Consider the following 17,016-nt stretch of genomic DNA (forward strand, 5'->3'; position numbering starts at 1 on the left):
GTCCCCTAAATATACTAAAAAAAAATAATCTTTTTATAAAAGAAAAAGAAATACCCCCGGCCAGTAGTACATAATCAACGACTAACACAATAGGTAGTATTGATAATTCCATGAATAAACAAACGAGGCTGCATACGACACATGACAAACGTTGTTCCAGAAGCTAGCAAATTACAAGACGGCAACTTAGACTGTTGGATGAGTATTATTCATTTATTATTATTCCAGTCAATTTAATCTAGCTCAATTAACCCTCCTGCCCCACCCCGTGCCTCTCTTATATCTTCATTTTATATAAACTAACCTTTTTTCATAGCTCAAAAGTGTAGTTCCAAACTCATCACAACTTTAGGGAAACATAACATGGAGGTTGTGTTACCATTATCCCCCGATTTCGACTTCAATTCATCATCGGTCTATGCCAACGCACCACCAACTCCTAAACCGATGGGCGACTACTTCTTTAGTGCACCCACAAGCCCTTCACGACTCACCGAGTTACAACTCGAATTTGATGAGCTCTTGATGCTAGATGACACCAATCGAACCAACTCTCTCGCCGCCGTTCCTTTTGCATGGGAAGAAAAACCGGGTGTTCCTAAATCATTTAACAACAAATTCTTTGAAGAAAATTTTGCATTTGATGTTAGTGGTGAGCTTCATAGAGAAGATTCATCAGCCTCCGCGGAAGATCTGTTTCGCGGTGGTGTGATAAAGTCGGTTGAAAAAGAGGTTTTGCATGGTTCTATGCAAAACCAGAATGATATTATAAAAAGAGATAGGGGGAGAGAAAGAAACACTTCTTCTAGTACTTTACCTTCATCAAGAAGTAGAAGAACAAGATCGTTACCACCGGCTTTAGAACAACCACGGGCACCCGTAAATAGTACGACGCATACTTTGACATCAACTTGTAGTACTCTTTCGGCTTATGGGTCGGGTAAAGGGTCGAAAAAATGGAGTTTTATGGATCTTTTCTTGTTTAGAAGTGCTTCGGATGGTAGAGCCATGGATAGAGATCCTTTGAAGAAATACTCATCTATTTTTAGGAAACATGATGAGGATTTTAGAAACTCGAGTAAAAGATCGGATCGGTCTGGGTCGGGTTCAGGGTCGTCTAAAAGAAGGGGTCGGGTTTCGGCTCATGAGGTTCATTATAATGTGAACCGGGCGGTTTCGAATGATATGAAGAAGAAAACTTTCTTGCCATACAAGCAAGGTATTTTGGGAAGATTAGCCTTTAATCCAACCGTTCAAGCACTTTCTAATGGATTTGGGAATTCTCATAAAGATTGACGAGGAGTACGTACCTGAAAATATATATCTCTTGGTTCTATATATACATGTTAATCAATCAGTGAATTTATTTGTTATTTCAGTTATTTGTAAAGAGAACTTTTTTGTTCCATGATTGATGTGTTACACATCATTTATGTCATAATGATCAACAAATGTTCATATGCAACTAGTAAAATTTATTTTAGTTTCCTTTGATTATTTGTTCAATTTTTGATTTTTATCTGCTTTAAACATTAAGGAGTCATCATGAAAATCTAGGAATTAAATCAATTATCACCAAGCCATTAAGCTACAAGCTAGTCTTTCAATGGGTGATACAAAGTACTGTACTTGTTTATTGATTGATCAATATCATGAACGTACATGAATAATCAAAGACGAATATAAAAATATCCAGATTAATTTGTTTATTATCTAATCAAATCATCATCCTAAAAATAGTCAAAAGATGTGGCATCATCATATATACTAGCTCGTCACGTTTGCAATGCGAACAAAAAATCATTTTCATTGATGATAAGGATAAATTAAAATAGTAAAATAAATGTAACAAATTTGGATTATTCCAAGGCAAATCTTAAATATCTTATTTATATGTTGACGAAGGAAAATTAATTTAGATTAAGTAATTAGAGATGTCAATTTCAAAAATATTTGTTATACAATAGAAGGATTGATATATGGTAAAGCTTGGGATTAAAAACTTTTGGGTTCAAATCACGTTGAGTGAATTGCTCCTAGAGACGGTGGTTTTCCCATAATGAGTTTCTTCTGAAATTGTAATTGGGTATATGATTGCATGCCGCTGAGCCCAAACTTACCGTTCAAAATAATAATAATAATAATAATAATAATAAATTAACGATTATAAGTTTTTTTTGTTTTTTTTACGAGCATGGTGTCCGCGCAATGCAGCGGCGATGGTGGGGAAAGCGGTTTAGTGGTGTCAATGATGGTACTATTGGTGGTGGTGGCGGTGTCAAGTGGTGTAGGTTGATGTAATTGTGATAGTGGAAATTAATTTTTAAAAGATAAGAGCGTAAAGTATTAATTATTAAAATAAGAGTTTAAAGTGTAAATTAATTCATTAACGGCAAAATATGGTATTTTATAAAAACTTTTTCCATAATGATATTTTATTAAGGTTAATAATAAAGTAATTCCGTGTGTAACTATTATGTAACTATTTCTAAAAATAAGGGATGTGATAATTTTTTATAAAAAAGTATAGATAATATAAAATGTCAAGGGTAATTCTGATAATTTAAAGATAAAAATTACTAAAAATGAAAAAAAACCTCTTACTTTAGATTAGAGATAAGTCTCAAAAGAGTAAATTTAATTAAGAATGAAAATGTCAAGTTCTATTATAAGTTGTGATTTTGATTTGTGATACATCTATCTATTATTATATAAATTATATAAATAAAAAAAGATTTTGATGACATCATTTTTTATATAGAAATAGCTACTTGTAATTATTTAATAATTTTTATTAGCTATATTTTTATTTGAATTGATATATAACATCACCTTTAATGAAACTTTGATTTTCAATTTTCTCCTTAACAAAATATTAATTATATTAAAATCAATGTACATAAAATTTGATATAGCTAATCCGTACGTACATATATGATTTATAAGTGATAATTTAGAGTTTCCTTATTTTAAATATCATTTTTTTAGGAACCATGATAACTCTTAAATTATATATTTGTTCATATGTTATTTTTGTTTATTCACATGTGAAATGATATGAAAATGTATGTTGTAGAAGAAATTTTTCTAATAAACCTTCAAAATAGTATTTTGTGAATGTGAACTTGTGAATGTATTTGTTCACGTTTTTTGTTCACATGTGACAAACGACTATATATAAGGTTTTGAAAAAAAAATTCTTCTGCGACATATATTTTTATAATGTTTCACATGTGAATGGAAAAAAAACATATAATACAATATAAAATTTAAGAGTTCTTACGGTTTTTTAAAAAATGAATTTTTAAAATAAGAGTCCTCTGATAATTTAAATGCATTTGATAATTTAAATATTATCTTAATCTGCCCGCATAATAAGCGGGTTCCTAAACTAGTGTGTGTATATATATATAACCTGTTAATTATGAGTTATGCTTGCATGTATATACAAAAAATGTAGATTACTATTGTATTTGTAATTACCACAATTAACATACTTTATTTTGAGGTACTTTCGAACCCCTCGAATAATAAACCCTGATGGATTTATCCAGGGTCTAAAATTTTAACAATGGTCTATCAACTATTGATTCCACACTAATTATTCAAGAACAATGCATATATGTGTTTTTTTCCGGACTAAATAGTTTCAGTCTTACTAAAATTAATTTTTTATTCCAATTAATTAATTAGTTGGTCTAAAATGTAATTGATTTTACCGCATCCACCTTAACATTAATTTGATCATCTCTTTAGAAAACCAAATATGCATAAATATCTCATAAAAGAGCGATTGAAAGTTTAAGTTGATTCCTAGACTAATTTAGCTTACACAGTACCTCGCACGTTAACTTTGAAAATTCTTAAGTTTGAAAACTTGTTTAACAAGCACTTTGGCCGCCACGAGAATTCGGCAAACATTGAACCAAACATATATATATGGAATTAATTAATTATTACTGGATTATTATTAGGCAGATTATATAAGATAAGACTAAGAAGATTAACTGATTCAGTATAGTGAGTTGTGACACTTGATATATGCATCTTAAAATGTCGGGGACCTGTGCCTAGCTAGCTAGCATATAACCATTTACAAGTATTTAGTTAATTATCAACATGGACAATAAGTAGCAAGTGGGTTAGATATGATTAGGTTTATTTGAAAGGGAATTGAGAGGTATTTTGGTCAAGTTAAAGGTGCAATTCGAGGGTCCCTTGTTACGGCTACTGGCTATACTTAAGACCTTATCTAGAACGTTTGGTGAAGGCATTCTCAAGTGATGATATACTAACATTTATTTCGACTTCCATATGCAATAATATATGTTTTTTAACGGCATAATGTTATAATACACATTACAGGTTTCTTTGTTTATCATTTATTAGGAGTTTATTACATATATGGTTATGGTCGATGTTTCGGGTAATACTATATAAAAATTATTATAAGTCATATTAAAAGTTTAAAAAAGGTACATGCGAATTAACCAAAATAGTTTTAATGATTAAATCACCATCAACTCTTAATATTAAATTACACTCTTAGTCAATTATATTATAAAATATCTCTACTAACCCCTTTAAATCAAATACCTTTACTTACACCAATTAATGCCGCCACCACCGTCACCATCCGTCGCCGCCATCACACCACCGTCATCGCCGGCCCGCCGGTGCATTGTGCGAGTACCATGATCATATATAGTTATGGTCTTTCGCGTAAAGACTTTAATTGTTTGTATCCTTATATACCGGTGAATTCAATAAAATTTCTAAGGGAATTTCCCCAACATGTGCAATAATGCATGTAGTCATAGTCACTGATAGAGTCAGGATTTTCAACTGGGGTGGTTGAATAGTTTTTATGATACCAACAACATCATTTTTTTAAACAAAAAAATACATAAAAATAATATTATAAATATATAGTTTTAGATATTGTGTGGTTGTTTAGATATTGTGTGGTTGTCATGGTCATCAGAGCTCCGCCATTGGTAGTAGTAGTAGCTTGATATAATACATAGTTTAAGTAAAGTATATTTCGCCTGTTTTTATTGTTTGATTGACATTTTGATGAACCAACTAGTCTTTTGTGAGGTAAATAGTTGTAAAGAATCTTAGAAGACCGAAATGTTGTACATTAATAGATTCATTTTAATTGTAGTTTGACATGAAAAATCTTGCTAGATAAAATGGATCGGTGGATATGCGATTTAGATTTTTAAAATTAAGTTTATTAAAACGGAGCATGTCAAATTAAGTGAGTGTTTTTCTTAAAGATCATTATACATCTAATTTAATACATATAGTCAATAGAAATAGCGTCATATTGATGTAAGTTACTAGAATACTGGTACGAAATGTCAATGAGCCCGTGCTTTTTCGGACGTCAATATGAGTGGAATCATAGAAAAGTCGGACGCTCGAAAAGATTTGTACACTATATTTTAAGTTTATAATAAAAAAAATATATATTAGGTCATTGATATACATAGATACGATACTGTGATTTGAACCTCTTTTCATACGTAAAATCCATTACTTGAAGAAATAGCCATCAAAATACGTATGACTAAATATGTGTTATGAAAATTTTTATATCTAATGTAAATCAAACATGTTGTGGTGTGTAACGTGCTTTACTTTCCTATTTTCCTTCCATCACCTGGTTGGGTTGGGCCAATATCCTATAGAAGGAAAAAAACGTATAATAAGCCTGGTGAATTATACTGGGCTATGCTACATAATTCATTTAAGACTTAAGACTAATTAATTAAGTTGGGCCAAGAGTTCTATAATAATATCTTGTGTTTTCTGTTTAGAATGTAACATTTGGAAAACCTCAAGGACTTGAAGAGGCAGAAGTTCAGCTGACCTCTCAAAATTCCATCCCCAGTTGTTTACCTATCATCTCCAAAAACAAAACAAAAAAACACTATTCATTTAAACAACAATCAGCAACAATAACAATGACAATAGCAATGGCTTCATCACTTCAGATATTAGTAAAGAAGAATCCGCTATCATCTTCAGCACTCTCATTAAGCAGCAATTCATTTTCCAATACAAACAACAACAAGGTTCTCATCACTTAATTTTTCTTGCATTACTTAGTTGCTATTCATAATGTGAATTACTTAGCCACTTACTTTTTGAAATTTGTTCTAATTGGCGTAACGTATTAAATTTTTATGCAACTTATAGGTATCTATATTTAACCTAGATGACTGTAATTTTGCCCCATTGTGTAAGTTTAATTTTAACTGTGTGATTATGTGGTCTTATTTTGGTATTGTGACGTGGAAAGACAATACCGGTTCCAAAGGTCAACACTTAATTGGACATGTTTTCTAAAAAAAAAGTGCTCATACCAGGGTGCCATGTCCACGCTATCCGAAATTCTGCATAGTTTCATTCACCCAGTTAAAAAGTTCCCGAAATTTAATCAGAGCCAACAACATGGCTCAAAGATTGGTTCATTTGCCCAATTGGGACAAATGAAAAATGTGTTGCTATTTTTATTTTAAATGCGTCCAGTATGTTGTTTTTTTTTTAACGGCAAAATTACATATATATATTGAATACGAACAAAGACCAGCTAGCAAAACATTAGAGGTCAAACAAGTACAAGCTAAATACTATAGAAAGCCTAGATATACAACACTATGACAGGGCCTAAACTGCTAAGATCATAAAAAAAGATGAAAACAACTTTCGCCAATTACAAAGCGTCCAGTATGTTGTTGAGTTATCTCAAATGTTGAAAATAGCTGCGTGACTGATTGGTTTGGGGTTATGTCATTGGAACAACCTTTTAACTAAGTGGCAGGGAATGTTGCACTCAAAGACTTCCCACTACACACTTGTGAATCCATATCGCCCTTTCTATGGTAACTGGCACTTGTTTACCAAAATCATTTGCACATGAAGGTGTCTCATTTACATCTAAAATGAGTAAACACTTAACGACAATGTTATGAAAAATTAGGAACACAAAGTTAATTTTCAATGGAATTCTTTATTAATGAATAGTTAGAATTGCAAAGAGTAATGCGGAATAAAATGACTAAAAGGCTAACTCTAATCCTAAATTACTCTTCACTGAATACAAATTATGTTTGATAAATATTGAATTTATCAAACACTAAGAACTGCGGATGGACAGAGTCCTTGGAGAAATAATATTTGGAAAACACAAAGTTACAAATATCTAATCTTGTGAAACAATTGGACGAACACTTTCCTCTAATGTTTGGCTTTCCTTACAAAGATTCACTTTGGGATTGGTGAAAATCACTTGTCTAAGTCTCATTTGACAAGTGCATGTTCTGACAACTGTGTCCCCATACCTGTGTTTTTTTGTCTTATCTTTAAGAAAAAACAATTATGTCTTTATTCATCAGCATTTGCTAATGAACCAGCAGGTTTCTTCTAAGACTTTTTTTACTTGGTCATCAACAACTAACTGTAAGAAGTGCTGATGGCACTTTTGTAATATCTTCAAGTTGTCAATTAGACTTAAAGATTTATTCCACAAATCTTTAAGATCTCTTTCATCAACTTCTTTCTTCGACTTCAGCCGAGTGTTATCTTCTATTGATACTCGATGATGAATATTTCTGCTGATTAAATGTACTTAGCAATATGTTTTAACTAAATAAATTCTAAGTCCATTTTTGGGACTAACAATTTTGTCTAAAGTCAGTCGCCATACAAATCCAAATTATATTGAGAATGCAAAATTTTAACCACACTGAACAACGAGAATATGAGATTGCTTGTTCTTTGGGTGTTTTTATTGTTATAAGCGAATAAAAAGGGAGATACTTATGAGTATATAACATACACCCTTTGAAGTCAAATGCTACATATAACATTAATGTTGGCATCAGAAATATGCCTGATATGCGGTTGTATTTTTTTATTTTTTTATTTTTGTACTGTTTAAGCATGGATTGTTGAGCTAAATCACAATGGGGTCTTAACCGTGTTATCCTCTTAATCTCCTCAATTTCAGAGTGCAAACCTACTAAGTCCACGAACCTAAAGTGATAAAAGGATAACCTAGAGTGAGAAAGCTCTTGGTTTCTCCTTCTAGAAGGATATTGTGTGTGTTTTTGATATGAATGATTTTAATTATGTGAGTGCCTTGAATGAATGTTTGTCTCCCATGACCTCACAAATAATGAGTATTTATAGATCTAAACTAATAACACACCCTTCGTATGACTCACTAAAGATAGCCACATGTATATAGATAGACCAGCTTTATCAGCTATTTGTCGATTCGGGTCTATTTGAAACTAGTTAATAGCATTTTGGGGAGATTTTGACGGAAGCCTCTTATACCATATTTAGCTAAATGGATATCTGTGTTATGATACAAACGTCAGTTTTGAAAAAAAAAAGATAATATTTTGCGCCCTCGGCTCTAAACAATCTTGTTTTTTTGAACATGAAGAAATAAATAAGCCATTGCGATTGTCGGAAATACTAGGCATACCGCATACTAAAGGGACCAAAACAGGGGGGAAATTAAGAGTTGTTATAGAATGGGTACCTCGATTTACTATTTGTACTTGTGTCAATTAGGGCAACATCGTATTTTGGTCCCTGGTTAGATATCAGCCTTTACTTTTTCGTAATGTCCCAAAAAGACGATGTACGAGGAATAGAACATTTGAGAATAATAAACACACTTTTTCCTCATTTCGTGTGTATATCCTTTACATCTAATCATAAGTATACAATTTGTATAGACTTTATATGACAAGTGTATTATGGAGAGTAGACATAACTCTTGTAACATATGACACAAGCTCTAACTCTCGATAGCTCTTGTAAAGGAAAAGTCTTGATAAGCTCTCGACTAGACCTTGTCATATTATATATATATATATATGGGGACAATCAAATAAGAACGGTGAGAACACCTTAAATTCATCATTTTGATGCATTAAAAGTCCATAAAACTGACATAGTGCATAAGTAATTATCATTATTTAAGTGTTTAACAACACATTGATCCGTCCAAATCAAAAAAATCACGTTTTTTGTTTTGTGCATCCATCTTGGATGCATATTCATCAAAATGATGCATCCAACAAAAAACGTGATTTTTTCGATTTTGACGGATCAATGTGTTGTTAAACACTTAAATAATGATAATTATTTATGCACTATGTCAGTTTTATGGACTTTTAATGCATCAAAATATATATATATATATATATATATAGGGGGGACAATCAAATAAGAACAGTCTTAAAATAAGAACACGGTGAGAACACTTAAAAACTACATTTTGATGCATTAAAAGTCCATAAAACTGACATAGTGTATAACTAATTATCATTATTTAAGTGTTTAACAACACATTGGTCTATCAAAATCGAGAAAATCATGTTTTTTGTTTTGTGCATCCATCTTGGATGCATATTCATCAAAATGATGCATCCAACAAAAAACGTGATTTTTTCGATTTTGACTGATCAATGTGTTGTTAAACACTTAAATAATGATAATTAGTTATGCACTATGTTAGTTTTATGGACTTTAATGCATGAAAATGATGTTTTTAAGTGTTTTCACCGTTCTTCTTTTAAGACTGTTCTTACCGGAGTGTTACCCTATATATATATATTGACAGACCAATGTGTTGTTAAACACTTAAATAATGATAATTAGTTATACCCTATATTAGTTTTATGGACTTTTAATTTAAGTGTTCTCACCGTGTTCTTATTTTAAGACTCTTCTTATTTGATTCGTATACATATCGTCACATATTAGAAAAATCACTCTCGACTTGCTCCCGTCCAAGTCAAGGCAGATTAGGGTCTCAAGCCTATCAAACCCTTGGCCATTAGGGCCACGGACCTTATATCTCTTTCAAGTTCCTTTCCACCGCTAGGTTAAGCTCCTTAGAAATCTTTCAAGAGTTTTTGGCCTACTCCCGACCACCTCCCGACTGCTTCCCGACATGCTCTCGTCGAGAATCACTCCAGACAGCCTCTTGACACACTCCAGACATACTCCTGTCAAGCTTCGTTCCTGATAGCCTCTTCACACGCTCCAGACATCACATACTCCTAACTTACTCCTGTCAAGCTTCCTTCCTGACAGCCTCGTGACACACTCCTGACTTACTCCCATCAAGCTTCCTTCTCAACAGCCTCTCGACACACTCCAGACCTACTCCTGCCAGAGGTGAGACTTGACACACTCCTGACCTACTCCTGACTTACTCCCGCCAGGAAGCACTCCCGCATCATTCCTGACCGTTTCCGGACATACATCCTCACTTGTATATATACAAATCGTTATATGATCACTTGTGGGGAGTTTGATAAAATTGGGATATATCGAACCATTTTGTACACATTACAAGTAGGTTGGACCACACGTCATCATGTACTTTACCCATTATGATAAAACTTTTGTTTTGTGAGTTTGCACACTCACTTATAATTACCATTTATTAATCTATATGCTTCTGAACTTCAGATTTGGGTCATTTCGTGGTGTTTAATGTGAAAGAATATGATATGATAAGCTGACTATTTTCCGTTTTACTTTGTAAATGGATTTTTGTAATTTTGTTCTCAAATTTTTTTACTTTCTTAAATAGCAGGTCTGCATCCGAATTAATCAGAAGTTTGTTGGAAGAATCAAGTCTGAATCAAAAGAGCCACCAGCTGAGTCAGCCCTCACACCAAAAGCTTCTACATCACTACAGATAGGCTCACCAGTTATCATAGTGGAAGCTCCTCAAATGTTAAAGACTGCGGCTTCTATGCCCTGTCTCAGAGTCAATTCTGGCTTAGTCAAAGCCGGCGACGTTGGCAGGTAAACTTTCTCCTGAGTTTGTATTTGCACACACATGTACACACATAGACATATGCCTTGGATTCCTAACCTTTTCATTTGTATCATATTTTTTTGGTTAAATGATGTAGCATTGTTGGATATATAGTAAATATTGGAATTAGCCAGTCAGGCGATGGCAATTTTAATCTTTATGGATTGAATAGAAGTATTCTTTGTTACTAGCCCCGATATAGCATTGTTGGATATATAGTAAATATTGGAATTAGTCGGTCAGGAGAAGGCTATTTTAATTTATTAGAAGTTTTCTTTGTTACTACCCCCCCCCCCCCCCCCCCCAACAAAAAAAAAACTCACTTTTAATTGGGCTTTTGAACCCAGTGAAGATGGGACTCCACGAATATGGATTAGGATTGGCAGTCTGTCGTAAGTTTTAACATGCCTACACAATATATATTGTTGGTATAAATATCTAAGCTAAGTTAAGCCTAAGCTCATTTTTAAAGCAGAACTTGAGAGTATTACCTTATGTCCTTATTCATGAAGTAGAATAGGATACTTGCATTAACCTTTACAGTATCTATGTCTTGTAATGAAATTTGCTCAAACTCTAACATCTTAGGATTTCACAAAAAGATGTGGCATATAAGGTTACATGAAACATTAACCCCTTAAACTTTAAAAGCGGGAGAGTTAAACCAGGAATGCTAGTGTCTTTAACCTTTACGTTGCAATATGCGGTTGGAATATGTCAAAATTGACACATGACAGATGCTTTGCTGACTAGGCATCATTTTTTTGATATGAAAGATTGCCAAAAGAAACAATTAAACTTTCACACTTTCTTACTTCTATCGATAATAATAATAGAGTTTTTTTATTTCTGATAACTATATATTAAGGAAGCCATAGTATTACAGTAATACAGTATTACTTGTAAACTATTAAATCCAAAATAATCATTACAATACCACAAGCTAAACTAAGACACCTAGATGAAACCTTCTTGATTAGCTTAAACCATGTGCAGGATTATGTCAAGGAAGCCAATGGATGTATGGGCAGTTCGTCTGACCATTGGTACTTATCTCATAGACGGAAAGTATTTCAAGCCCTTGCAGTTAGACGAGGATAACTAATCATTTCTTTTTTACAAAAGGATAATACCTCATAATGTATATGATATAAAACCAAAAATGAGATTGTTATATATGATGAGATCCTTACACTTGTTATAGAATTATTAAAACCAATAGCACTACACTAGTTTAAAGTATGTAATGTCTAAATCCGCAAAAGCAAGCACATGGTGTCAGACCCATCCTAGATTATCTAGTTCTTTCCAATTTCATAAAGAAAACCAAAAACTTTTAGATTCTGCATCTTTTCTATCTACATAAGTTGGGATCATTTTATAATGTATACTATATATTACTAGGATAATTTTTGCAAATTGAATTTGCCTAAGGATATGCAAGTTTGATTTCTGTATGATGATACAGAATCGAGCGATTTCTTTTTTGTACTTGTATGTCGATTGAACTTACATTTTGTACATCATATGACATTAACTTGAACCTAATATTGCAAGTGAGTTATATGCCCCACGTACATAATAATTCATATGATATATGCAAAAAGTCGTACAAGGGACCATATTGGTAGTCATCTCTGCTTTTTATCTTTATAGTTGAGGTGGTCGTGGCCCGCTTTCATTCGAAGGTTGTACTAGCTTGATACCATGTTACTCAATCAAGCCTTATATATAAGTTAACCTATAGAACCAGGGCCTGATTATTAGAGCTAATCATAACACTTTTTGTGACCCTAGCTTGGATGAGGAGTTGCATAAACCAAATTAACAGTGATGCATGAATATTGTAACTATTATAGGAATGAGACAAGGAAGCCAGGTTAAGTTTATTTAGCATAATTGTATTACATAGAGCTATTATAGTTTGTAAAATCCAAAAATGATTGATACTGATTGTTAAATTAAATACTTGTAGATTGTTTTGGTATGTTAATTAAATGGGTCTGCCAAAGAATGCCTTGACCCCCTACAGGGCCAATATATGGTACATGTTGTTGGCTTTGGACACGGATGAAAGACATTACAACGTGTTTGTTATGTGTTAATCATGTTGGTTGAAGAGTGTAAGGTTTCCCAGTTCTATAATTGTAGAGACAGTGGCAGAGTGTTTGTTTGGGCAATGCTAGAAATTTCTGTCTTTTTGTATAGTTGTTTTGTAACCATGTCTTCTCATTTATGGGACAACATACATGAATATGAATCATTTTCATTAAAGTGTTGCCCTTTATTGTTAATTCCCCCTCTTGCAAAATGGCTAGAGGTCCTTCTCGAAGCGTCTCTTAATCTTTAGGCAAGGGTAAAGTTATCAACATCCCACTTCCCTCGTACCTTGTGGAAGACCGGAAGCCCGGAATAGGTAACAAATTTTTTGTTTTTGATACTTTTTTGTATATTAGAAGTCCAAGAGGCACCTGTTTCTTGTCAGTCTTTTGTAAGTTAACGGTGTAGTACATAAAAATAGTAATTTAATCAATCATTGGTCAATGCTATCCCGAGATACAAAAATTTAATCTCGATCTCCTTTTTTTCAACAGAAGCAATCCCAACTCTCTCTTTTCTAATCCTTTGTAAGTTTGTATAATCTTTGTATACCCACAACGCTGTCAATGAAGAACAACCATGATTTCATGGTAAGTGAATCGTACACTACTAAATTTATTGTAACCGAGGTAATCATGTTACAAGACAGAATTGTACTTGGTGTGGCCAAATATTTATAGTTCTATATGCTCTACTTATAATCTATAGTTTCAACATCAGAATCATTTCTCTTGGTCTGTACAAATTATTTTGATGTAAAGTCTATATTCTTTTATCACGAAATCTCTTAAATAAAACTTATTGTAAATTGAATAAACTAATCCAATTGAGTAAAGAAGTCTTAGCAAGGACACCTAAAAAGGTAGATGGGCCTGTGGTTAGGGTAGGGCTAAGCCATGGGCAAAAGAAGAAAAAAACACAAAGTTAATTGATGTTGATAACACTCCATGTTCAATGTTTACAAAACTTTCATCACCTTGTTCAATTATTGTTTTACATCAATTATAACGCAGCGCACCCTATTATTCTCATTTAAATAATTATCCCACCTAGAAAAAATGAAGTATCACTCTTGTTCTATGTAAATTAATAATGTTCATAGAATTCTATAAAATATACGTAACTTTAATTTCCACCGTGAGATTTCGGCCTTAGTGGTATCATTCGGTGTAATAATTGTGCAAGTACACTGTGAGGTCAATGTAGATAATGTTATTAGAAAGTGGTCACAAGTTCGAATCCATTCTCATTCCACAAGGTGGTACTGATTACTGAAAGGCAACTAGATAAGATTTACGCGTATGTAACTTTACACTATTATAGGTTTGATGAATGATGGACCTGTGAGCTACACTTTCATTATTCAATAAATTTGTGTCAGATTTTTAATAAAAACAACAATTTAATTTAACATAATGGATATGGATATTTTGGGTCATAACTTAAAATTTAAAAGTATTTATCATATAAAGAAGGAATACATAACAGAATCTACAGATGCCCATCAATACTAAATAATGTACATTCACGAATCATTTTCATATTCAATACTAATAAAATAAGCTTTTGTATCTCATGATATCATTGTCACATGTGCCCAATTTCCATAAAAACCAGGGCCAATATTTTTCTTTCATATGTGGTCCAACCCACCCCTTATCCCTTTGCTACGTTTGGTCCTACTTCTTTCTTCACTTTAAACTTTGTTACATCAATGTCAAATTAAATACAAATCGTTCCCTAATTGCATTTAATTAACATTGACTAATCACATCATATACCTTTTAAAACCAGTTCATCTAATCACTAGTCGAGTCGTTCACTTTCTTTTGGAACCTACGCGCTCAACTTTTTATTTATCTTCTAATTGCATTATTAAATCAAATTTAAAAAGCTTGTATAGGACCAAGTGTCCTAGTGACCAACTTCTTTTGCTCTCTCTCTCTCTCTCTCTCTCTCTCTCTATATATATATATATATATATCTAAGCATAACCTCTTATTGATAAAAGACATTCTTAAACACTAACTTTTTATTCATCATGCCTTCGGTCTACTCTAGCCCATTTCACCAAATGGATAACCCGGCCTTATTTTCGTTACTACAACACACAACACGTAGTGAAAAAAGGTCCAAAAGTAGTAGTGGCACAGGAGGAGGGATCTTTCGCATGTTCAAGCTTCTTCCAATGCTAACATCTGGTTGCAAAATGGTGGCATTGTTAGGGCGGCCCAGAAGGCCGCTCCTAACAGATCATGCCACCACTGGAACATTATTTGGCCACCGAAGAGGGCGTGTGAGTTTAGCCATCCAAGAGGACCCACACCGCCCCCCGGTTTTTGTCATTGAGCTTCCTATGAGCTCAAGTGCGTTTCAAAAAGAAATGGCGTCGGATATAGTTAGGTTATCACTAGAAAGCGAGACAAGAAGTCATAAAAAGAAGGTGTTGGAAGAGTTTGTGTGGGCGGTTTATTGTAATGGAAAGAAATACGGGTACTCGATAAGAAGGAAGCAAATGACGGATGACGAGCTACACGTTATGCAATCGTTACGAGGGGTATCAATGGGAGCAGGGGTTCTTCCGGGGCTATCTGAAAAGGATTCGGCTTTTGATGGAGAGCTAACTTATATGAGAGCAAGGTTTGAAAGAGTGGCTGGAAGTAAGGATTCTGAATCTTTTCATATGATCAATCCTGAAGGTGCTGAAAATGACCAGGAATTGAGCATTTTCTTTGTAAGAGTACATTGATCGATAACAAGGAAAGAGATTGGGAAAGAAAAAAAAAATGTATATTAGGGATTTATATATAAGCTAGTTTACATACATATATATTAACGGGTGGATTTGAGTGGCGACATCTTATTTATATTGTTTTCATCCCAAGATATATTAGACATTTTATAGTACTTGTGCAAATATTTTTGGCTACGATTTATATAAGATCACAGCTTTTTTTTTAAGATATGGATCAATTGCTTGCAACAGAGTATCTAGCTTACGTTGTCTTAATCGGGTCCGCGTTAGAGAGCCCACTCACCCTCAATACCTAGTGGAAAGAAAAACCCCCAACTAAACCGCCAGAAATCACGACATTTAATTTGAATAAAACTATGCCCCATTTGCAATACTCAAACATGCGGAAGACTTTATTTGTGAAATTCTTTAAATGTCATTCCCATATCTTGAACTCGAAACCTCGTAAAACTGTTCTTAACCACTGAGCTACTATGGAATACGTGCTTAATTAATTATGTGTTATAGTGTTCAGGCTACGTATTAAAAAGAAAAGAAAGCATACCATTTCTCTTTGTTGGGGCTTGTAAAATTTATTGTCACTCTCTCACTCTAAAATTGTGGATAATACCCTGATCATTCACGACTTTGAGTTTGTTAAAACTTGATAATTGGAACATAGTAAAGATTTGTTGAAAAGAATAAAAAAAGGTTTATAGGTACTAAACTAAGTACAGCTATAAACGTAAAATAGTACGGTGAAAAGTTATGTTTATCTACAAATAAACGGATGAACACGAATTAAATTTCCCATTTGTTTAGTTACTTGAACAAACACGATCATATGTCTTGTTAATTCGTTTGTTTGTGAACGTTAGTTTAGTTGTTTATTAATGCTCGTATATATGTTTGCTCGTTTTATGTCCTAGTATGTTGCAAATGCATATATATGAACTATATTATGAAAAAGATGTACTCCTTCCGCCTCATTTTGAATGACCTATTTGAACTTTGACAGTAATTTTTTTTTTTTTTATTATATGTTATTTGATGAAACTTATATCAATAGAAAAATATATTAGAAACTCAATTAAGTCGTACAATCACTCAATTCTGATGGGCTTATTCTGATGGGCTTTTTCTGACGTTAACAATCAATCGCTCCTATGGTACATATCAAAAAAATATCTCTCAATTTTCAAGTTGAAAAATAGTTTGGGTTTTGTATTGTAAATCACTAATTGATTCGACATAGTTATTGTTGAGCCCCGGACCTTTAGCCTTTTTAACGCCCTGGTCAACCCAATATTGAATTTGA

The 17,016-nt window shown here is 33.1% G+C and overlaps 3 protein-coding genes across 4 annotated transcripts; all 3 read left to right on the forward strand.

Moving 5' to 3' along the window:
• Positions 1–293: 293 nt before the first annotated feature.
• Positions 294–1,483, forward strand: LOC122589231. Its single transcript, XM_043761490.1, has one exon. The coding sequence runs from the start codon at positions 364–366 to the stop codon at positions 1,294–1,296; it is 933 nt and encodes a 310-aa protein (XP_043617425.1). The 5' UTR covers positions 294–363; the 3' UTR covers positions 1,297–1,483.
• A 4,362-nt stretch (positions 1,484–5,845) lies between these two features.
• Positions 5,846–12,070, forward strand: LOC122588722. 2 transcript variants are annotated; one of them, XM_043760894.1, is made up of 3 exons: positions 5,846–6,083; positions 10,634–10,851; positions 11,861–12,070. In XM_043760894.1, exons 1-3 carry the CDS (start codon positions 5,973–5,975, stop codon positions 11,967–11,969), a joined length of 438 nt encoding a protein of 145 aa, XP_043616829.1. In that variant the 5' UTR covers positions 5,846–5,972; the 3' UTR covers positions 11,970–12,070. The 2 variants fall into 2 exon arrangements, with proteins under 2 accessions (XP_043616829.1, XP_043616830.1); XM_043760895.1 differs by having other exon boundaries at positions 10,637–10,851.
• Positions 12,071–14,957: 2,887 nt separating this feature from the next.
• LOC122588561 (protein MIZU-KUSSEI 1-like) lies at positions 14,958–15,925 on the forward strand. The gene has a single exon (XM_043760697.1). The coding sequence runs from the start codon at positions 15,006–15,008 to the stop codon at positions 15,711–15,713; it is 708 nt and encodes a 235-aa protein (XP_043616632.1). The 5' UTR covers positions 14,958–15,005; the 3' UTR covers positions 15,714–15,925.
• The last annotated feature ends 1,091 nt before the right edge of the window (positions 15,926–17,016 follow it).

The sequence above is a fragment of the Erigeron canadensis genome, chromosome 2 (assembly GCF_010389155.1).
Source record: "Erigeron canadensis isolate Cc75 chromosome 2, C_canadensis_v1, whole genome shotgun sequence".
NCBI lineage: Eukaryota > Viridiplantae > Streptophyta > Magnoliopsida > Asterales > Asteraceae > Erigeron > Erigeron canadensis.

What these genes read in the sequence shown, in the direction of transcription:
- LOC122588561 (XM_043760697.1), top strand. Translation starts at nt 15,006, where the DNA reads ATGCCTTCGGTCTACTCTAGCCCATTTCACCAAATGGATAACCCGGCC.
- LOC122589231 (XM_043761490.1), top strand. Translation starts at nt 364, where the DNA reads ATGGAGGTTGTGTTACCATTATCCCCCGATTTCGACTTCAATTCATCA.
- LOC122588722 (XM_043760894.1), top strand. Translation starts at nt 5,973, where the DNA reads ATGACAATAGCAATGGCTTCATCACTTCAGATATTAGTAAAGAAGAAT. An exon ending in CCAATACAAACAACAACAAG is followed by an intron (nt 6,084 to 10,633) that starts GTTCTCATCACT and finishes TTTCTTAAATAG; the next exon opens with CAGGTCTGCATCCGAATTAA. An exon ending in AAAGCCGGCGACGTTGGCAG is followed by an intron (nt 10,852 to 11,860) that starts GTAAACTTTCTC and finishes AACCATGTGCAG; the next exon opens with GATTATGTCAAGGAAGCCAA.